This window comes from Pomacea canaliculata, linkage group LG4, assembly GCF_003073045.1.
Source record: "Pomacea canaliculata isolate SZHN2017 linkage group LG4, ASM307304v1, whole genome shotgun sequence".
Taxonomy (NCBI): domain Eukaryota; kingdom Metazoa; phylum Mollusca; class Gastropoda; order Architaenioglossa; family Ampullariidae; genus Pomacea; species Pomacea canaliculata.
The window spans coordinates 3,438,327-3,460,884 of record NC_037593.1 but is presented as its reverse complement, the minus strand read 5'-3'; the positions used below and the strand labels follow the sequence as shown (position 1 = coordinate 3,460,884).

The 22,558-nt window shown below is 36.3% G+C and overlaps 1 protein-coding gene across 1 annotated transcript in view; it reads left to right on the top strand.

Annotated features, from left to right (window-relative positions):
- The window catches only part of LOC112562124 (phosphatidylinositol 4-kinase alpha-like), a 37,898-nt gene extending 15,411 nt beyond the window's left edge, over window positions 1-22,487 (top strand). The window contains 35 exon segments of the mRNA XM_025235154.1: window positions 203-285; window positions 501-571; window positions 912-1,036; window positions 1,748-1,829; window positions 2,024-2,107; window positions 2,267-2,294; window positions 2,297-2,475; window positions 3,164-3,256; window positions 3,892-3,979; window positions 4,238-4,297; window positions 4,623-4,750; window positions 5,698-5,856; window positions 6,571-6,722; window positions 7,529-7,636; window positions 8,205-8,332; window positions 8,681-8,806; window positions 9,958-9,984; window positions 10,861-10,959; window positions 14,867-14,949; window positions 15,527-15,708; window positions 16,019-16,151; window positions 16,385-16,510; window positions 16,742-16,795; window positions 17,193-17,292; window positions 17,295-17,312; window positions 17,626-17,755; window positions 17,913-17,983; window positions 18,356-18,428; window positions 18,703-18,859; window positions 19,225-19,329; window positions 19,541-19,624; window positions 19,626-19,667; window positions 20,014-20,134; window positions 20,575-20,734; window positions 21,023-22,487. Coding sequence (XP_025090939.1) covers window positions 203-285; window positions 501-571; window positions 912-1,036; window positions 1,748-1,829; window positions 2,024-2,107; window positions 2,267-2,294; window positions 2,297-2,475; window positions 3,164-3,256; window positions 3,892-3,979; window positions 4,238-4,297; window positions 4,623-4,750; window positions 5,698-5,856; window positions 6,571-6,722; window positions 7,529-7,636; window positions 8,205-8,332; window positions 8,681-8,806; window positions 9,958-9,984; window positions 10,861-10,959; window positions 14,867-14,949; window positions 15,527-15,708; window positions 16,019-16,151; window positions 16,385-16,510; window positions 16,742-16,795; window positions 17,193-17,292; window positions 17,295-17,312; window positions 17,626-17,755; window positions 17,913-17,983; window positions 18,356-18,428; window positions 18,703-18,859; window positions 19,225-19,329; window positions 19,541-19,624; window positions 19,626-19,667; window positions 20,014-20,134; window positions 20,575-20,734; window positions 21,023-21,248 — 3,685 coding nt within the window. The 3' untranslated portion in view covers window positions 21,249-22,487.
- The last annotated feature ends 71 nt before the right edge of the window (window positions 22,488-22,558 follow it).

Here is a 22,558-nt window from a genome sequence, read left to right as displayed (position 1 = left end):
AAGTCATAACACATCCATGGCAATAAAAAGAATATGAAGCAGCTGTCACTAGCATAGATTTACTGCTGGTGCATTGTGGTGCTTTCCTTGGTGTGTACCAATGGTGATGACAAAGTCTTATATTAAGCACACACATGAAAATATGTATGTAAATCTGGGTGAGAGTGTGTATACGTGCATCCTTGAGAGCATATTTTTGTAGGATACAGTATTCCTCGGATCCACAAGCATTCCACGGGCTTTTCAAATATCTCAAGAATGACGTCCTGATCAAAGACAAAGATGGTGAGTTTTTCATTTTACATTTTCCCAGTACTGTTTCTATTCAACAATGAGTATTAATATTGATTATATTTATTGCATGAACAAATAATCTGACGATGAAAGTTTTAAAGTAATGAGGACTATCTTTTCTGGCTTCCCAACTTTTGTTTGCAAAATTCTAATAAAGAAAATCATGGGCCTCTGGTAGTTTAGCTTCATATATATTTTTTGTATAGGAATGTGGACATGCGTGCAAGCAGTGGCTGAAAAGGCTTTCGGCAACTTTCTGGACCTAACTGCCAGCAAAGTAAGCATCAGGCTTCATTGAGGCTTGAAATTTTGCAGTAGGTTTTAAAACATTCATATTTAGATCATTACTTGCTGCTAATCTACTTCGTCACATTTAGATCAATTGTGCTGTCTTCAACTAGTTGTTTAGGAGCATAGATTAAGTAATGCCTTTAAAATTTATTTGCCAACACTGACAGTTTTTTAAATAGCATTTGCAAATTGGTTGCATTGTATAATTCCTTTAATATTTTTCTCTTCAACTAATAGAGTGATAGTTTGTGAATATTTTTGTTACTGTGGAGAGTGGAAAGAGTTCCTAGTGAAATGTTTTCCAGCTCTTTATATTTTTCATACAGCCTCGAACAGAAGAAAGAGAGAAGGAGATAGACAGTCATGCTCAGTACCTACTGATTCAGTTCAATCACGCTAATAAACGCATTCGCCGTGTGGCAGATAATTTTCTATCAAGACTGGTGGAAAGGTGTGTGCTATTAGCTGTGCATGTTCTCAATGTGCAATTATTTGAGTGAAAAGCTTATTTAGAATGTGTGCTTAAGAAGACTTACAAACTTAGGGAAACATTGAAATTGGTTATCTGATAGTAGAGTTTAGGCTCTTTATCTTGTTAGGCTGCAGGAAGACTGTCAGAATATGAAATGTAGTGGATCATTTATCATCATTTCAGACTGATCCATATTCAGGATGGGCTCTTGTCCATGATTTATATACTTTATTGAACTGTTAAACTAAAGGATTTTTGCACCTGACTTCTTATATTCAATGGGCAGGAATATGAAACTTTGGATTTTGCATAAGCTTTGTATGAATAGTGATACGTGTTATGCATGAACTAGTAAATGAGATTTTATTGTTCATTTCTGAAAGTAAATCTTAGCACTTTACATCTGTGGACATCGTGCTTTATGTTAGAAATTTTAAATGCATTTTAAATGCAGGCTACTTCTTTCTTCTGCTTATGAAAGAAGCCTGACAGTAAAATTGATTGCATTAACATTTATCTTCAAATGGATACATGAGTTTTTAAGCTTTCATTTGCACAACATTAGCACTTGACCATTGATATGTAGCTTTAAGCGGTAAACTGATACCATTCCACATGAAAAAAATGGCAGTAATTTTTAAAGGAAATCATCCTCTTTCTGATGCTTAGAGAATTTTTTTTGGCTTACAGGTTTCCACATTTGCTTTGGAGCGGTACAGTGTTGAGAACCATGCTGGATATTTTACAGGTTTTATCCAGGGCTCTGGAAATGGTAAGGTTTCATTAACAATAAATTCCTTTATGTAGTTGTTTTTGTGAATCACTTTATGTCAATTAACATTTTTTCATGTTCTGTTTAGGTTAGAAAATAGATAAGCACAAATTTCATAGGACCTGACCTCCTTTCTAGTAAACTTGCACTTTAACATCAGGGTAGTCACTTTGATTATGTACTCTACATACCAGGATCCTCATGAGGATGCTCCCAAGCTGCCTGTGTCTGGTACCCCATACTGTCTGCGTATTATGGACACTATGCTGGAGAGAGAGGTCTGTAAAGCTTCTTTTATTACTTTGTCGAGATTTCAGATGTATGCACAGTTTTTTTGATTTCTTAGTTTATTTTCTACAGTTTTTCTGCAGCTTTTAAAATACAGTTCTTATGGTACATTAAATTTTTTATTTTTTGGTTGTTTTTTTTTCCCTCAGAATACAGTGAAAGATTTTGCTGAGTTCAGTAAGAAATTCTACAAGAATCAATGAAGTGGGCTCCCAATGCTGTACGCTCTCATCTTATCCACTATGTGCTAAACATGGAAAATGCCTCAGCTGGCATCCACCAACATTCTGGTCTGGCCTTGGCCACAGAGAGTGTCCTTAACTATGCTGGCTACAACAAAAATTCTGCACCACTGGGCGTGAGTCTGTCACGTTTTCTCCTGATTTTAGTGTTTGGGTTCCAGTCACTAGAAAGAAGGAAGATTCTAGTTGTTCAGATGAGCTTGGTTCTGTGTGTTGTGGGTTGGGTTGTGAGTGGAGTGGGTTACATTTGTATTCTCCTGCTTTTTCGACATAAAGTTCTCATAAAATCCACTGAATGAGTAGTCAGAGCTCTGCTATGTCTGGTGAACAGAGCCAAATAATGTTCAAGCCATGTAACCTATTGCAGCAAGTTGAACACTGCATGATGGAGATGAAAATAGAAAGAATACTTTAGCTTCTCTACTTAGGTACACTGGACTTTGACAGAGGTGAAAAAATGTACACCATGGAATAGAATTTAGCAAACAAAACAGGAGAATAGATATTTAGGCATAGTAGTTTTTTTTCTGACAGGAACTATTTTAAAAATATAAATTTGGGTTTATCCAGGATATCATCTCATTGTATGTACTTGGTGTTACAATATGTACATAAATACTGGTTCTTGTGATCATGCAGATTTGTGTCTTAAATAGTCTTGCTGGTTCTTGTGATCATGCAGGTTTATGTGAATAAATAGTCTTAATGGTTCTTGTGAACATGCAGATTTATGTGCTTAAAGGGGCAAGTAAATAGCTGAGTAAAGAATGTCTGTTGATGAAGGACATTTACTTTGGCTTGCAGCCAGCCACTCTAGATAGAAGACCAACATGCGTTAACACTGACAGCTCCAACTTCATGGCCCACCTAAGTCTTCGTAGCCGCTTTATGGGAGAGGTAATGTACTTTTCTGCCCATTTTAAAGTTTGTTTGAGCTTGACATTAAGATTTCCACTGCAGTCTATTTTATGTCTTAAAAAAAAAATTTCAAATAAATGAGTTTGCTTCATTACAAGATATTAATTTGCAAAATCTGAATGTCTCTGTTACATTTGTAAAATACATGCCTGTGAAAAAAGGAAATCTTTCTGTTTTAGAAAGATATCTCATTTCTTGCAATGTAACGCAAGTAGGCATGCTGTCATAAAAGCATTTCATTAATATGCTGAAAGCTCTTTCGATGACATCATAAGTTAAAACATTCTTCCTCCCCCCAAAAAAAAGTTTTATAAATCACAAGGCATTTTTGTGAGAAACTTTGGTACTACATTCTGGAAACGTCAGTAGCTTTGTCCTTTATTTCATGATTGTCATTGGTTTGTCTATATTAGGTCCAAGAAAAGCCACTCGGTCTTCTTTTGTTTTTATGACTAATGAGATCTCTACATTTTGTTGATGATATTTAAAGTCTTAGATAATATTGACATTTTATTGCTATATATTTATAAACCCAATTTTATTACTATTTATTGTTACCATGGTATCATACATTATTAGGTAGCTTTCTTTTGCAAAAATTTGATCATTTACAGGTGTGTGGTATGCAAGATATGTGTGACAGCATTGATGGATTGGAATTCAAACTTTGCAGAGACCTTGAGAAGGCACTGACCACAAAAGGTTGCTACTACTGTCTTTTCCACTATTATCTTCAAAGATTAAGCACATGAAAGAAATTTAATGACATTGCTTGTACAGAATGCTTTGTACATTTGTCTTGGATCATAGCATTTATTAATTAAAAGACCCAGAAAAAGCAAAGAAAACAGAAAATACAAAAAGCCCCGTCCCCCGACCACACACACAAACCATTATGAAATGAGAAATGTCAGCTTTATTCATCTGTAGAAACTAGTATAAAATTTGTTTTTTCATCAGACGATGTCATGTGTCAGAAAGCACTATTTCGTATCTGCGCCTTGCAGATTAAAATTGAAGGTAAGCTTTTGACTTTCACCTACAAACATTTTTGCCTTAATATTTCAGATTTATGCCTTTGTAAGTGTCTGTAACTTGAATTTTGTCACTTTTAGCAATGTAATGAAAAATGTACCTTATCATGGATGGTATGGACAGGAAGAGAGTGATCAGGTTGAGTAGGTTTAAAGTATGAATACTTATAATTATTGCTGAACAGTAATTGGATTTGTTCTTAGTAAGTTGCAAATTTTGGTAATGACTAATCATTTAGATATGTTCATTGTATATATTTCTGGTATAAGTCACAGTTAAATGTTTTTGTTTATTCTTATTTATTGATTAGAGATAAGCCGGAAACTTCTGCATGCAATATGCTGGGCACCTGTACAGTATTTTTCAAAGACTATCATGGAACTATCAGTTGCCTGCTGGGATTGGATCCTGGCTGCTCGCTCTGATATTAGCATGGAGGTAATAATATGGTTTGATTGTAAACCTTTTTGTTGTTTTCAAGAAAAGACCAGATGATGGGAACATTTTTGATGGATAACATTCTAGCCTTGTTTTATTTTTATTAACCTTTCCCTGAACTTCAATAATGATAGAGTTTGTTTACGTAGTCTGTCAATAATATTCCTGTGATTTTCAATCAGTCGGGACAAACATTAGCCCCAGGTAGCTGGGCACATGGGGAACAGTTATAATGCAGCTCTTGTCGCCCATGTTAACATTATCCTGACTTTCTCACAAATCTTTTCTTTCCTGGCTCAAGTCTTGATGTGGAAGAAAAGCCACTTGGTATTTGTGTTGACTGTTGACTAAGTGCTCTGTTCATACTGAAATCATGCTGAGAAGTGTCTTGCGAAGTTCTTGCTTCCTTACTTTAACTTCATACATTCAAATCCCACAAATACAATCAGGGATGCCACTAGACAAATATGCAACAGGCATTCATTGACCAATCGACAAGTAGTCAGTGCACACAAGAGCACACTTCTCCTGACTAACACTAGTCATGCCTCACAGGTGATAGGGGAGGGAGATAGACTAATAAAACCCATGTCATGCTGGTAAGCCTTGCTGGTAAGGTGACAAACCCTTAAATGTTTTCTCTCTATCAGACATAACTGTCAAGGCGGTCCATCAATCACAAATCCAATCCACACCTCTGCTAGGCAGCTGTTCACTCCTGTCTCACTCTGTCTACCCTGCATAATGCTTTCTAAAATAATAATAATAATGTGAACTTATAGTGTGCAGCATCACAACCAAGTTAGCTTGCACTCTCCTGAATACAAAGCCCTTTTGATTATTTAAGTGGTCTCTGGCTGGTGTACTTAAGAAAATGTTAAGGAGTCTTTTATGTTGTGTAGCCTAATGTGATCACATTACATGCTTTTATGTTGATCGGTCTCCAGTTTTTATGTGAAATGACAGCAGCTTGGCAGATGTGCATTGATCTTCGGCTGGGTATGTTTGCTGAAGATGCACCTCGTCCTGATCCGCTAGCCAAACATGAAAATGAAGACCTCACCCCCAAGCCTCCATATGTGGCCCCCCACCAAATCTGGACCAAGGTCAGCCATTTTTATCCCCTTTTCTATTTTAAACTTAGAACAAGGAATATTCCAGTTGCATGTTTGAATTCTTCTAAACTGTAATTTTAAAAATGACTAGTTTGTAAGAATTCAGACATTATATAACTGAAACATTCCTTATAGATGCATTGACTGAAAGAAGTCCATTTTTTTTATTCTACTAACCCTTTGTCTGTCTATCTGTTTGTCCAGCCATCCACCCATTGATCCTGCATTAGGAAAATCTGTTAAGAGTGAAAGAAATAAATCACCAGAGCTTAGAATATAAATGTATGAAATGAAATATATATATATTTATTTTGTTAAAGCAGTGTTATTAGCATACATATGTTTCTGGTGTAAAAAATTGCTACCTCAAATGTAACAAATAATAGATCTCTACATGTTGAAATCAGTGGCGTAGATTAAGATGGTCCATCTCTCCCAGACTCAGTTTTATATGCAGTGAAATTCACAGCCCCAGGGTATGTACATGTAATATTGCATTTTTGGAATGGTTGTGGTTGTACCTTTTTGCCATGATACTTTCACAATTTTACTGTTCATGTGATAATGACATCAAGGTTTGCAAACTGTAGGCAAGTTAAATGCTCACAAAACACAGTTCATTTGATATTTACTTTTGCCAAGCAAAGCTCCCTAAAATAGTTAATTGTTGCAGTTTCATAGCCTATGCAGAAATATCTGTTACAGTTTCTGCTAGAACGTGTGGAAATTGCAAAGTACAGCAGTGAGTCCCAAGTAGCGGTGCTGCTGTGTCTCCTTAACAAGTCCTTGTCCATTGGTGTGGGCAAAACCCCATCCCTCATCTCTCGTCACCCGGCGGCACAGGGAGCTCGCTTCAGGTACTCATGCTTATACCACACTACTCATTACTATGGTATCATGCTTGCACAGTTTTTGTGTCTTTTGTTCTTCATACCATTTACCCAGTAAGTACAAACATAGACTTTCACACCAAGTACTTGCTATGCAACACCGGGAGACAGATAAGAGAGTGCAGAACAAGGCTGGTTTTTGATGCAACTTTATATCTGAGACGTATTTTCTCTGTTTTCCTTTTATGATTCTGTACTCATCGTCTGATTCTTGGATCTTCAACATTTCTTGTACAAAAAAGAAAACTCGGGCACGTTTTTAATTGTATTCACATTGAATGAAGAAAAGGTGGTATAAAAGTGTGGTATAGACCTAAAATTACAAATCCTAAGGTTTTGAAATATTGTTCTGCTCTTCTGCTCCCTAAAAAACAAAAAAATGTAACGTGTGCCTGATGACTTTTTGAAGAGGGTGCATCTTATTATTGTTACACGTACATGCACATTTAATGTATGATTTGCTGATGTCATGGGAAAATGGGCAAGTGCTTATTAGCTTGTGATAATTCATTTGCCTAATCCAAAGAAAAATCATGGTGTTCAGTTGCTGTAATCAAAATAGATTCTTCATGCTTCATAAAAGCTGCAAAGATATGGAAATTTTGCTTAAAGTCTGGGGACAAAGACCACAGTAAGATAACATTTGAAGTCAAATGGGAAAAGGAAACATGGGCTGCTTTAAAATCAGCTGGTTGCTAAAATGTCAAAACTTACTTTTCCCCAAAATTTGTAATCATTTTTTCTAGAAAATTGTGATTTGAAAATGTCCCCAGGTTGCTGACCATGGGACTGTCCCTTCTGCAGGGGGACGTTCTGCCCAACACAGCTGCAAAGAGTGTGCTTCGAGAGCGTGTGTACGCTGCAACACTTGATTACTTCTGGTGAGAAATCATCAGTATTGAGTCATTTACCAGTAGATGAGTAGTTGATATTTACAGTTAGATGATCAGTTATTTACAGATAGATGACTAGTTATCATTTACAGTAGACGACCAGTTGTCATTTTACACATTTACAGGCAGATGACTAGTTGTCATTTACAAAGTTACAGGTAGATGGATAGTTTTCCATTGATGACTGATTGTCACATAGCCAGAAATTCATCTATCAGTAGATTAGTGTAAAAGGTGTAAAGCATCCCATAGCAGTGAAAAGTCATTGGAAGTCAGACCTCAGGGTTCTTCTTCTGTCTTGTATCTTTCCTGGTAAATCAAGTGCCTTCCCATATGCATCATGGGCAGAGAGTGATAAGAAGTTCATGGGTCACAGGTCCCAGCAAATTTGAACTGGCAATCTGCTGCTCAGCAGTCAAATAAATTACAGCCACTTCTGTCAGGGAGCTTGGTATATCCAACAGAATTAAAGCTGACCATGCACTTTACATACTAATAAATAATCATATCTCTGGGTGGTATGCTGCAATTGTCTCAGTTATTTTACCTGCCACAGTGGGCCAGTCATCTACCCTACTCAGCAGGGATCTGAGCTTCGAGAGGACATAATTATCCTGGTGAAGTTTTGGCAGATGATGCATGCTGACAAAAAATACCTCACTACAAATGTTATTCAGTTCTCAGGTATGTAAAAGTTTGTGTTTATTGTTATCTTTCTGACAGCAAAGTGTCAATATAGTGAAATGCTTGTCATTTTTATCAGCTTTATTGTTTTGCTATTATCTAATTAAAATATTTTTAAAGATGTAATAACATTTTAAAAACAAACTGATAAAGAGAAAGGAATAACCTAGGTGCAAGACACATTTTAGAATAGAAGTTGTGGCCTACATCTAGAAAGCTAAAAATGCAGAGAAGCCATTGCATAAACACAGATCTCATTTTGGCAGCTAGGCCATCTGCCTTATCCTGTCATCTTCACCTAGGAAATTGAAGAATCATAGTCACCATTATTAGTGCCTTCTATCGCAGACACTATGGGCCATGGCAGCAACACACTGACCATCTCTAATGTTCATGCTGATGTACGGGGTCAAACAGCTGGCTGGATGAATACAATGAACAGTTCAATGTCAACCTATTCTCGGCGATCTGCAAGTAGGTGTATTTAATGGAGCTGTTAGATGCTTTCTGTCCCCCCCCACATTTCCTTAGCTGTTACCCTTTTTATCAGGTTGGGCCAGGCCTTTATTAACTCTTCCCTTACAGTTTGCACCCACTAATGCAAATGTCTTCATATCTCTATAGCTCAATACCATCGATACATCCATACAGAATGAATTAACATGATTGGTCTTGGTTCATGACTTTATCAGTTATGTCACCTTTTTTGACATTATTAATTATTACTACGTGATTGGAAGTCGTTTTCTACAGTGTGATTGGGACCAATATTGAGGCTTGCCCAATGTGACCTGACTCAGTGTGTGATTTGGTGGTAAAGTTACTGTGCCTAAGGTGTGACTGTGCAGGACTTGTCTGTAGAATGTGTGACATTTTCTGTTGTGTGACCTGGCCTGGCTATAATGCCAATTACTTTCATATGCCACTAGCGTGAAAGTGAAAGCAGATAAGCACAGGGTAGACTGCGTATTCTCAAGTCACAGAGACTGAGGGATTTTACCCTGGTACACAAGGTACCATCTGATATTAAGGTTTTGAAGACACTTCACAGCCCTAAGAGTAGTGGAGTAGAACTAATCAATGAATGTTGTGCGAGTTTAATCTATCAGAATTTGCTTATAGCAGCTTTGCTATGTTTAGAAAAATTTTTTGCGCTCATTATGACATAAGTGGCACAGCCATTTGTGCTTGTATAATATTTGCTACAAAAAGAAATGTTTGAGGCCTGGTATAAACATGCTGTTACCCTTTTTATCATGGTTACACTTTTGATACCATTATTTTTTTTATTACGGTTGTGGCCTTGTTTTCATGCCTTTCTTGTGCTTCAACATTTATGTAGACATATCTTTTTCTAATAAAATGTATCTGCTTACAAGTAAGGTAAGTGAGTCACTGTTAAGGGAATTTTTTTTACTTTGTAACAAATTAATTAAATGCCAGTTTGTTTTCATTAAATCCTCATTTGAAAATAAAGTTAAATGCAAACTTGTTAAATGTCCAAGAAAATCAGAAAAAATTTTTTCTGATGTATGTAGATCAGTTTGTATCATTATGCTGTTTTAACATTTAATTATTGCTTTCCGTTTTTCTAATTCAAATTTTCTTCTGTGTCTAAACTCAAGATTTGGATGAGTTTCTAAGTCCACCTGGTGAGGCCTAGTGCTATGTTGGCATTTTTCAGTAACAGCAGGATTACTGGTCATAAAACCATAGAGGGATACACTGCTATTAAACATCGAATTCCAAAGCCTTTCTTGTTGTCCTTATATGTTTTCTGTTGTTGGTAGGAAACAAAATGGAGTAAGTAGAAATACTTCATACATCTCATCATACCAAAAAGCAGTAATGAAAAATGTTGTCCACCCATTGTTTTACAGTTGATGCCAAAATTATCCTTTTCCATCAAATCTTACTTTAGGAATAAGTTATTTTTTTGTAAACAGAGAGACTTTCATTCGCTCTATGGAAGTATAATTTTTTTCTGTGACTTGTACTTTGAAGCAGCATAATATCCCTCTTAGGTTTGTCTATGACCAGATTACTGACAAGGTTTGCTTGGGGTTAATAGAGGAATAAATCTTAATGTAAGAAGATATAGTACTAGCTCCAGCAGATTTTCCCCTTTTCCTAATTTTGTTTCCCTGGCTCGTTGTAATCCATGCACTTGCATCATGTGCATCTCCAGATCTCCAAACTCTTAAAATGTGTAACCACATTCTGTTTCAGTTACGCTTTCCACGATGTTTGGTTCTGTACTAACTAATTTAGCAGTAACTTCTTTCGCCTGCTTTTATATATATATAAAAATTAGCTTATGAGTTTACCAAAGGTAGCTGGGTTTCTTCATTATATTTTCCCCCTTGCCTACAGTAAAAGGTTTGTTTCTCTCTGTATTTTCTTGTAACTGATACCTCTGTCCCCTTAACATCCCATATTACTCTTTAACCAACAGCTGGCCTTCTTTGTTGAGCCCATGTGAGGCAGTTTGGTCTTCAACACTTTTTTTTCTATGTCTACATTATTAGTTTTAGCTGGACAAAGGCACTCAATAGTGTACGGCCTTCATGGACACTTAGAGCCCAGTTCTTCAGCTGAATCTTACATAGATTTTGCCACCTTCATAGGCAAGTATAGGCCACTTCTCCAAAAAATGCACAGATCACAGCAAAGAGGAGAGAAAGATGGCCAGTCATTTATTTTTAGCATGCTCTTGTAGTTTGTGAGCCATTGTTGTGGCCTTGACATACTGACCTCTTATGATGTCCTACTTTTGTATCCAGTCTGGATCTTGACTGTTCTTTTCTGACATTTGTGTGTAATGGCATTGCAAAAGTTTTTACTAACAACTTAATATTTTGCTGCCATTGTTGCTGGAATAACGACAACACTAAGTGATAGCAAATCTATCTCCAAAACATTTTGCTGCAGTCTTGTGAAGTTTTTAGATGGTACCCTGGGTTTTCTTGCTTCTCAAAAAAATTCTTTCATATTCTTAGAAGGAAACAAACTCCAAACCCAAACTTATATAAAAAGGAAGCTAACAAAGAATATGCAGATGACAACAAAAGTGATATTTAAAACCTTGGTATAACAACAAACTACCTTTGCATATTGTTCATTGACACTATTATTATAGATTATTAAGCTGATTAATTTCTATTATAAAGTAATTATTTAGTTGGAAATGATAAGAAGAACTCTCATTTTATTTCTCCCCTGTGTTTTGTTGGTTTGTGAACTGTCAATTTTTATAAAAGTTTTGGCAGTTGTCTTTCTTGATCAAAGGTAATTTTCTTATCAAGCTGGTACATTCTATGTGTTAATAGGGTTGAATATTGTGACCTGTTTTTGGTATTTATATAAATCAAGATTACGGTCCTCAAAAGGAATACTTAATGAGTCTGCAGTGTACTGGACTCATGCCCAAACATTTTGCAGGAGATAGCCATAGTACAAAGTCATATTTGATGCATACAAAAATACTCCATGTAAATGCCTGATAAATACTTGTGATACATTTCATCATAGGTTATCCTTCAGTTGCTTGAAACCTTTTTCATCAAGCCTTTAAGATTTTCAGATGGCAGTCAGTGCACTGTTATGGGCATTCCAATTTAATGCACCTTATATAAGTTTTCTGAAACACAAGGGCTGTTTCAGAATGCAAGTGGAAACGCATTGGCATATCTGCATAATGTCAGTGAATGGAAAAACGGAAGTCTATAAAATAACTTTATAACAAGGATAACAGTATATGTGATAGATAAATTGGCTATCAACCTCAAAATGTGATGCACAGGCTCATCAATAAAATCTAGCACCTTTCAAATGTCAAGCCAGCTTTATTACTGTTATTTGAAGTCTTATTTATCAGTATTTTCAAGTTCTGACTCTGTTGTGTGAAGGTACATTAAATATATATATCCCCACAAATCTCTTCCATCAGAGACAAGGACTGGAAATTTAGACCAACCTGTTGAACAAACTTCAAAGTCTAGATGCTTTGAGGCAATCTTAGAACAAAGAACTTCATTTGGTGAAAACTGTAGCAAAATGAAGAGTCAATCACTAGTGACAACAGAAGAATTAGAGAGTGCTGCCGTCTTGAGTAGAGGAGGGAGTTAACAATCATGATCACACCTGTGCAGATTCTTCAGTCCCTACTCTATCATGGAGTGGGTTTTTCTCGCAGTTCATAGGAACAGAGTTTCCAGGTCTACTAATTTTGTTGAATCTGTTTAAAAATCGTTTTCAGTGCATGATTTAAATGTTAGCTGATTCTGACTTTGCATGGGTGGTGTTGTGTCATGAGCATGAGGATTTTTGTTCAGGTTTGACTGTATGAACTCTCTATACAGGTGTGATACTTATCTCTACTTAACATTTCACTAAGGTGGAGAGAGAAAAACTATATGCTGAAAAAGATGAATGAGTGAAAAGTAATGTGATATGATGATGAAATTGCAAATTGGCCGTTAACATAATTTGAATGATGCTGAATTTGTAAATTTTCTATTTTACAGGTATAAGTCAATAAATTCTAATTCTAACTCTAACTTCATCCTTCCTTCTGCATAAAATTTTGTTAATTAAATTTTTTTAGATAATTTTGGAGCTGTACCCTACAAAGATGGAATAATATCAGAAAAAAGTGGCTTCTTATAGATATAAATGTATGTTCATTTTATATATATATATTGTTCTAGATGAATTTTGAATATATGTATGCGTGTGTGCACGTGCACACAATCCACCACTGAAAAAAGTTGGTTGTTTTTCACAAAATTTATTATTCAAACTCACAGCTATAATCTGGTAGCAGTAACAATCTTCAATTTTTAGTGGTGTGTAGCTGCATCTTAAAACACAGCAACATATCAGCATTATCAACTGCAGTATAACTTAATGGCTGTAGTGACATGTTTGGCTTAATGAATTGACACTAATCTGACCTTATCCAGAAATCAAAAGTACTAAAGCTGTTACTACACTGCTACAACTAAACTGAATATGAGTTGATGTTTAGCAGCACATAACTGAATAACAACGTGTAAGTGACCTAGGAAGTGATTGTCAAAGAATTTATGTAGAGTATGCTAGGCTTTTATGTTTTGGAGTACGCTAGGATTCCACAAGAACTAACATATATCGCTCAAGTAGGATATGATTGTGTTAATACCTTGGCATTGTAAGCTATGCTGATGTACAGGTTTTGTGTTCCCTCCATTTTCTAAGTGTCATTTGCACATCTGACAGCTTTGTCTTGCAGGAACATGTCTTGATTCTTGCAAGAACATGTCATGATTCTTGACATGTCTTTGTGACCAGATGGTTTGAAATGAGAAGTGCAGCTGTGTCTTTTTTCAGTGGTCTTTTGTCATTAAGTCTCTATGACACATCATTTAAACATGACTTTAAGCTTCCTTTCCTAAGCAACTGGTGTGTTATATTCCCTCCATATTTTCAACCCTGTTGACTTTTGTTTTCAATATTATTAATTTCTGTCATATTATATAAAATAAAATTATTTCCAAAGACTATTTCCTCCATGCCATAATCCTTCTATTTTGTTTTTGGAAATTATTCCTGTTTGTTGTAACACAACAGTGGGGAGGGGGCCGCTAAAGGAGTTTATTATTTTGGTAGAAAAAAGTATTGATTTGCATTCTGACCTTTTCATGGCATGCATATGCGATCATTTCATTCTTTCATGCTGTTCTCATTATTGATTTGTATTTAATCTGCTTGTGGCCTGCATGTGGGGTCTTTCCATTCTTTGACTGACTTTTGCATTTTTTTTTCATAGAACAGGTTGTCATAGAGTGGAGTTGAGAGGATGCAGTGTCTGTGTGCACGCACAAGGTGCTTGTGCTCATGTGTTTGTCTGTGGTATTATAGTAAATCTGTGAGAGAAGGTAGGGTATACAGAAGGGGAGGGAATTAGAATGTATGCATGATGAGTATGTGTATGCATGGTGTGTATGTGCACAAATGTGGGGGGGATGTATATGCATATGCATTGTTCAGATGGTTTAAGGGAAGGAGATTTAAAAGATTGATAATGTACACAAAAAAATCAATACATAATTACAGTTAATTCTGTCACAGATTAGTCATTGGTTATTAAAATCTACTCCTTTTTTAGCATAAAAAGAATCATATTTCACCTGGTTTATTACATGTGTGGTCATGGGCAAACCGCACTTCCTCACACACACAAATGTGAACATGTGTGTAAACAGGTACATGCCTAAATTAATTACCACTGTGCATACGTTGTTACGTACTTGTTTACTACAGACATGCATGCACATATACACTGCTCAACAGTAACCATTATGAATGCAGTGACTTCTCCCTAAACTAAGGTTTGATTCTGACTAGTTGCAGGTTGTTTTACTTTGTAATTGCTGTTTCATTAAGAATGAGATTCTGTTGTTTCATTTGGTGTCTTCCTCCACCCTCCCTTACACAGTAAGATGGCTCTTTTGTTGTGGAAAGAGACCGTTAACTATGATTCTCATGTGGCAGGCACCTCAAGGAAGGCTCAAGGGACAGCTAGTGGACTAGTCAAAGACTACATTCGCAAGCGTAACCTAATTCTGTCTCTACTGGTAAGAGAAAAATTGCAAGAATGTTATAAATTTCCTTCAGTTATTTTGTCCATTTTTTCTCTCTCTCTGTTTATTCCTCCCTTCTCCTCCCTCTCTCTTTTTGTCAATCAGTCTCACATGTTAACTCTATCTCACACACAAACATTTACACGTGAACTCATCAGCATTATTTAATAATTATATTAAAAGGTGTTTTACCCACAGTGAATTGGAGAGATCCTTTATAAGAATCCTTAGTTGTGAAATATGCATAATCAAGATTATTGTTCCATCCACTTCTCAATTCTTCATCCATGTACTTTCTTTTTTTTTTCATGGTCTCATCTGTTTGTTGATGCTTATTTTCTTCTAAGGTTGACTGATGGTTGGTTTGTAGTCTTTTGTGTGCAGTGCACAAGGGGCATCCAAAAAGGGAAATGTATTTTACAAATTCAATAATAATAATATTTTTATTATGAGAGTGAGAAGATAATGAGCGAGAAGTGGAGAGATAACATTATGTACACGCCACATTTCCTTAATACCTGCATTGTGTCAGAGATGGCGGTGCTGAAGACTCTATCTTGTTGGTTCTCAGGCTAACTGTGTAGACAGTTTGATCACCTGGCACAATCCTTTGGAGTTCTCAGAATACAGGGTGCCTGACGAGGACAAGATTGCTGCCTGGCGTGCCACACCCATATCAGAAAAACAGTGGCGAGAGAATGCAGTCTTTGCATGGGATATTGCGCCTGCTCTAGCTGTCTTCTTGCCATCCAGGTAAAACAGAGACCTTTTCATAATTCTTATCCTTGCTCTTGTGTCTAGCCATAGAAAAGAAATGATGGTTGTGATTAGACATCAGTTTCTTAGTAGCATTTGGATGGGTTCCTCTTTCAAGTTCAAACTGAGAAATGCTTTTACTGCAACACATGTTTAGGTAGAGGGTAGAATGCTTCCTTTAAAGCATAGAAGACTGAATTTGGTGTTCACTAAAAATTATTCAAAGAATTGAACATATAACTATAGAAATTGAGTTGCAATGGAACTGAATATACCATCCCATTAAAAAAAATTGTTCCTGAAACAGATTTCGAGCATCAGATGCTCTGAAAAGAGAAGTGACAAGGTTAGTACGGCTGGATCCAGGAGCAGTGTGTCACATTCCAGAAGCCATCAGCTTTCTGGTTACAGCACACATTGTGGAAGCTGATGCTCCAGAGGTTGTATATATGCATCGATCATTTATTTATCAGTCCCTCTTTATTTTTATGAAACTTTCTTTATTACGATTTCTGTTGTATTTCTGCTTTATCTCTTGGTCTGTTAAACATCAGTATTTAGATGTTTATCATACTTTGTTGTGCTTGCTTATATCTAGTCTACATTTACTGTCATTCGGCTTTCTGGGGGAAAGGGAGCTGTTAGTAATGTATTTATCAACTTTCTTCATCAGCTGACTCACATGATGACATGGACAACAATCTCACCAGTCTTGGCTTTATCCTACTTCTCAAGACAATACCCACCCCATCCATTGACGCAGCAGTTTGCCGTCAGGGTCCTGAGATCCTATTCCTCAGTGAGCACTTGAAATGATTGTATAAAAATGTTACCAGGATGATAGGCTGTAATTAAGGCTTTTCTTCTCTGTGTGTTAATCAAAGGAGCCATGCTATTTTTTTAGAAGAATAATTGATTTGCACAGTGCTGCATGTGTGTATGCCAGGTCATCTGTTACCCTCAGACTTAAAAAAATCACTATATATTTGAAATGTCAGTTGTTTTAATATCTTGCATTTATTTTTCAAAGGATGTGCTGATTTTCTACATTCCACAAATTGTTCAAGCCCTTCGGTATGATCCTGTGAGTGCATAAAACTTAATTGAATATGCTCATTTATACTCCTGGCCAAGATCATGGCTGCATATTATAATTCGATATTGCAGTTGTTTTGGTCAAATGGTTTAGCATTTAAACACCAGTTGTAGTTGGATATATTAGAAATCTATTTCATATGTTTTATATATTGTGCTTGAATCGCCATTCTATATAGTTGTCTTTATTTTTTTAAAGGTAAAACATTTGAATCAAAAATGTAAATTTAAAAAACCAACCCTGTGAAACCTCGGACTGTAATGAGTTCATGCAGTAGGGAGAAATTTCAAATATGGATTTTGAAGGCTTACTAGTAAATTTGACCAATATGTGTGTTCTGTTTTATTTGACTTCTGATTATCAGATTTCATCTTTTCTGGTGTAGATGGGCTACATTGCAGAATTCATTTTGTGGGCGGCGCAGAAATCCCAGCTGTTGGCTCATCAGCTGCTGTGGAATATGAACACCAACATGTACCAGGACGAAGAGGAACAGTGAAAGATGGTAAGCATGGATACAATCTCTTGCAAGTTGTTTGTGGTACAGTCCTGAACAATGCAGCTGGGGTACATCAAATCATACATGCCAGCTTGCAAATGAGTAAATGATTAACATGTCTCTTTCCAAGAAATTATAAATATGCAGGCATACAGCTTTTGTGCATCCACATGCAAGGTTTTAGAATATATGATTTGTAGTCTAGAAAGTGTATTATCAAAAGTTGAACAACATACAGGCTGCATACATATATATGCACAGCCTACAGTTGCTGTGATGGCAGTTGGTAATGACATTAGATATATTTGTCTGTCAACAGAGGAGATTGGTGACAAGATGGGAGAAATGATTACCAAAATAAAAAAGTCACTGTCTGGTTATGCCTTAAAATTCTATGAAAAAGAGTTTGCCTTCTTTGAGGAGATCACTGGGATTTCTGGCAAAATCAGGTGAGCACTGGAAAGTATTATCCATTTATTTTGAAGCCTAACATACAGAAAGTTCTGAGGTGCAGATAAAGAAAAGGTGTAACTTCTCATTTGGAACATAGGAGCTTTTTCTTTTTGCTAGTGGAGGATATAACGATACTAATGTCATTCTGTTTAGACCCTATCCTAAAGGCCCTGAAAGAAAGAAGGCTTGCCTTGAAGCACTCAGTAAAGTTAAGCTACAACAAGGTGAGTACAATATAAAAGCTTATGAGACACCTTCAGAGGTATGCTGCTTGACCTAGATAAATGCACCTAGAATATTGTCTAGAAAAATGCACAATAGCTTTGGTACAGGAAATGATGGATATCTGCATGGCAGTGCAATGCTTAGATAAGTCCTTGGTATTGCTCAGAAGCATATGAACATTATATTTGTTCTGATCAAAAAGGAAAGGGAAGAATGAAAGCAATAAAAGCTGTGAGACTAATTAGTTACATTTACAGACGTTGAGCTGCATAATAATATTATGTTAATGACCACTTTTTTATTTTCCCAACTTTGTGCATGTTGATCTTCACTAATTGTTGAAGTTAATCAAAGAGATTTTTCTCCTCTAGGCTGCTACCTGCCCTCTAATCCTGAGGCCATTGTGACTGAAATTGATTACAAATCGGGTACACCCATGCAGAGGTAATGAGATATGAGGAGATATAACAGAATTATATCATGTTTGTTTTACTTGTGCTGATAAATGTAACTTCAGACTATAGACTCACCACAAAAGAGGGATGAGCAGACCTGTTCTTTCAGTCATTGCATTACCGTTGACAGGAGATTCTAAAATCATATTAATAGTTCTAAATATTGAATGGATCATTTCCTACAAAGTGTTTTCCAATTATTGTCAATGCTGCTAAACTGTGCTGTAGCTTATATGTCTTACAAGTATGCTAACTGTTGACAGTGCTGCCAAGGCTCCATTCCTTGCACGATTTCGTGTCCAGCGCTATGGCATCCATGAGCTGGAGCGCCTGGCAGAGGGAGAGAATGTTGAAAAGCATGAAATGAGTTCACAGTATTGGCAAGCCTGCATCTTCAAAGTGGGCGATGATGTCCGACAGGTGTGTGAGAGTGTGTGTTTGTGTGCGTGTTAGAGTGTGTGTGTGAGAGAGAGTGTGTGTATGAGAGTGTGTGTATGCATGTGCATGGCTACTTGCATGTTTGGGTGGGTATGTTGTAGATAACAGCTGAAAGGTATTGATGAAGGAGTCATCTGATGTGTTTCTTAAAATTTCTGAAGTGTACTTGTTTGATTTGTGAACATCTGAAAATGAGACATTGATTGGACGAATTCATTTTGATATTCATTCCTTTGACCTTTAAGTTAGTAAAGTTACACATTCATGAAATAATTCTATGAGTTTGCTAATTAATTAATTTGTTTGTTCATTCATTGAATGTTAGTTGTTTCTGTGGGTTTTCTCAGGACATGCTAGCACTGCAAGTGATTGAACTCTTCAAAAACATCTTTGAACAGACAAGCCTTCGTCTCTATCTTGCCCCATACCGTGTTGTTGCAACTGCTCCTGGGGTGAGGATATTTGTACTTATCCTAAAAATGTCCATTCATTCTTGCTTACTAGCAGCAGTGACATTGATAAACCTAAAATCATGCCATCTTATAATAGTGAAAATTTAAGATAATTTGTTTTGTCAGTCCTGTTTTATTTAATATCTATAGTATTACAAGATGCATTGATTGCTTTAGAGCCTTTATTCTCAATGTTTCTATATACCTTCAGTGTGGTGTAATAGAATGCGTGCCAGACAGCAAGTCACGTGACCAGATTGGTCGCCAGACTGACATCACCATGTATGACTATTTCATCACCTCAGTATGGTGATGAGAGCACCCAAGCTTTCCAAGAGGTGAAGAGAGTATCTCTGTTATTAATTAAGCTATATCTATGTGTATTAAGCATAAGCCATGATATAACCTTCGTTGCTGGCACAGCATTAAACACAACCAACCAACCAACCAAGCTGCATAAACTGAAATCTGGTGGTGGCAGAAGTTCTTGAATTTCTTGTATTCTTTGTAAATGTGTAAGATTTAACAGCAAATCTGATTGTGAATAAATTGTTTATGATGAGAATATCTGCATGAAACAATTGCTTATCATTAATTGGTGACAATGTAAAAAGAAACAAAGTCATTGAAATGAAATGGACAATTTACAAAAATATTGAAGTAACAATCTTTCCTTATTTCCAGGCCAGGAACAATTTTGTTGTGTCCATGGCAGCATACAGTATTGTCAGCTTTTTGTTACAAATTAAGGACAGACACAACGGCAACATTATGCTGAACAAAACTGGACACATCATTCACATTGGTCAGTTTGCAGATGTTGCCATGTTAATAGTCATTTTTTGCACATATGTTTGCGGGTTCCATTTTGAAAAAGTGCTTGCAAATTATTTAATTATTAAAGGAGTTTTGGAAATGTTGTAATGGAAATGGAGATAAAAACCATAATGCAACCCAGCTTTCCAGCAATTGCCTTTGCTAGAAAATACCTCTTATGCTCTGCATATTAATGGAGAGTGAGAACAGCACTAACATGACTTCACTGTTTAAGAAAAGAAATAAGACGCTTGTTGAAAACGGTCAGGATGTATTTTGTATGTTTTGAAAATGCTTTTGTTTTTGATGCCTTCATGATGTGCATTGCCAAAAAAAAAGGTGTGCATGAAAGATAGTTGAAATGAATTACTGTATAAAGAGAAGGAGCTTGTGTTGGCCATCAATACATGGAAATTATGTTTGTTCCAGATTTTGGCTTTATGTTTGAGAGCTCACCTGGTGGTAACCTTGGCTGGGAGCCAGACATAAAGTTAACAGAGGAGATGTTCAAAGTGATGGGAGGAACCATGGATGCCCCTCCATTTCAATGGTTCATGGAACTCTGTGTGCAGGGATACCTTGCAGTCAGGTAAGCAGCTACAGTAACAGTGCTTTACCAAACAGAAAGCTGTGCTAATAGTACTGCTAGTTGTTCTGTGTTTCGCCATTACAAGTCTTCCAGAGAAGTAAATGAGGTATGGATATATGTATATATACACCTGTAAGCTATATGAACGGACTTCCCTCTGCTTTCTGTTCTGTTCGTAGTAGCATCATAGGTATTCCAATTGATACTAATGCACTCCCATAATTTTATGTAAGATTTCCATTAAGTTTGAAAATCACTCTGAGTATTGCTATTTTTTTGTTGCTACAGGCCTTACCAAGATGCCATCATTTCCCTGGTGTCTTTGATGCTGGACACACGACTTCCCTGCTTCCGTGGACAGACTATAAAACTGTTGCGTGCTCGTTTTGCACCTAATGCCTCTGATCGAGAAGCAGCCAATTACATGCTTAAAGTCATACAGGGCTCCTGTCTCAACTGGCGAGGAAAGACATATGACATTCTGCAGTACTACCAGAACCAGATCCCATACTAGTCCCAGGACAAAGACTGCACTCATCCTCTCACAATAACCTTGCTCGTTGACTCAGTGGGACAGTGTGATAATTGTACAGTCATCCTTCTTCTGCTTGTGCCCCTAACAATTCTACATGAGAATGGATCTTTTATAGCCACATTGGGGAACTAAAATGTTCTGCCATATAAAAAAACTTAATGTCTGTTTTATTCTTCTTTAGTATTTATGTAGGGAGATGTAATAAATGTGAATGATTGAAGTATGCATGGATAGGAAGAGAAGCAAGTGTGCATATGTCTAAGATAAAAGATAACAACCTTCTGCAGAGACCAGCTTTAACCTTATTTTTACATTTCTTGCAGCAATATTTTACCATTTGATATATGTCACTATTGCCATACATACACGGGTTCATTCGTTCGTGCTTGCCAACATTATTACAGCTTGGAGATGGAACAACCGACTACCATCCTTGTTTCCTGTTTTAATAAATTTTTGGATGTTGACCATGAACGGACTTTTAGAATTTAAAATGTAATTTGTTCTTGAATATATATCATATGTTTTAATAAGCATTCTTATTGATGGTGTAAATACTTCACAGGATGCAGATTTTAAAGCTACATTCTAAATAGATCACATCTTGAGAATTATTCTACACACGTGAGAAGTTAAAGCATGAAAATCATTTCATTTTATGATGAATTTTACATTGGCAAGACTGTTGAAGCTTTATGACTTGATAAAGTCTTTATAAGATAAGATAAAATAACTTATGACTTGATTGGAAAATTATTCAGTGGTCTATAAAATATTTTAATATTCTAATAGCTTTGTACTTTGATTTCTTCACCATTTTCAGCTGATACAAACTATTAAAAGGGGATGCAGAATGCTTATGTCTGTTTCCTGTAGTCATGCCCAAAGGTATCTAGTCTGTCAGAGACAGTGCTTGCCCCACTAATCCCTTTGTGCCCGACTAATCACGGACGTGTATAGGGATGCATATTCATGGACTAATCCAAATGTACTCTTCACCTCATTAGTGGTTATCCATACGTGAATTTTTTTATTTCTTTTATACTGTGGCGCCTTTCGCTGTTTTATTTGTGCAACAGTTTTACTTTTTTGTAAGTTATTGTGCTCCATTCACAGATATTATTACTACTTATGTACCATGTATATTCTGTTTGCTGGTGAACTGAACTTGTGCTGTGATAAATTGTGTCACTGTAAATAAATTGCTATATATCTGAGTGTTTTGTGTTACACGTTTGTACATCTGTGTTGCCTAGTGCTTGTTTTCAGATTTTACAGAAGAGACTATT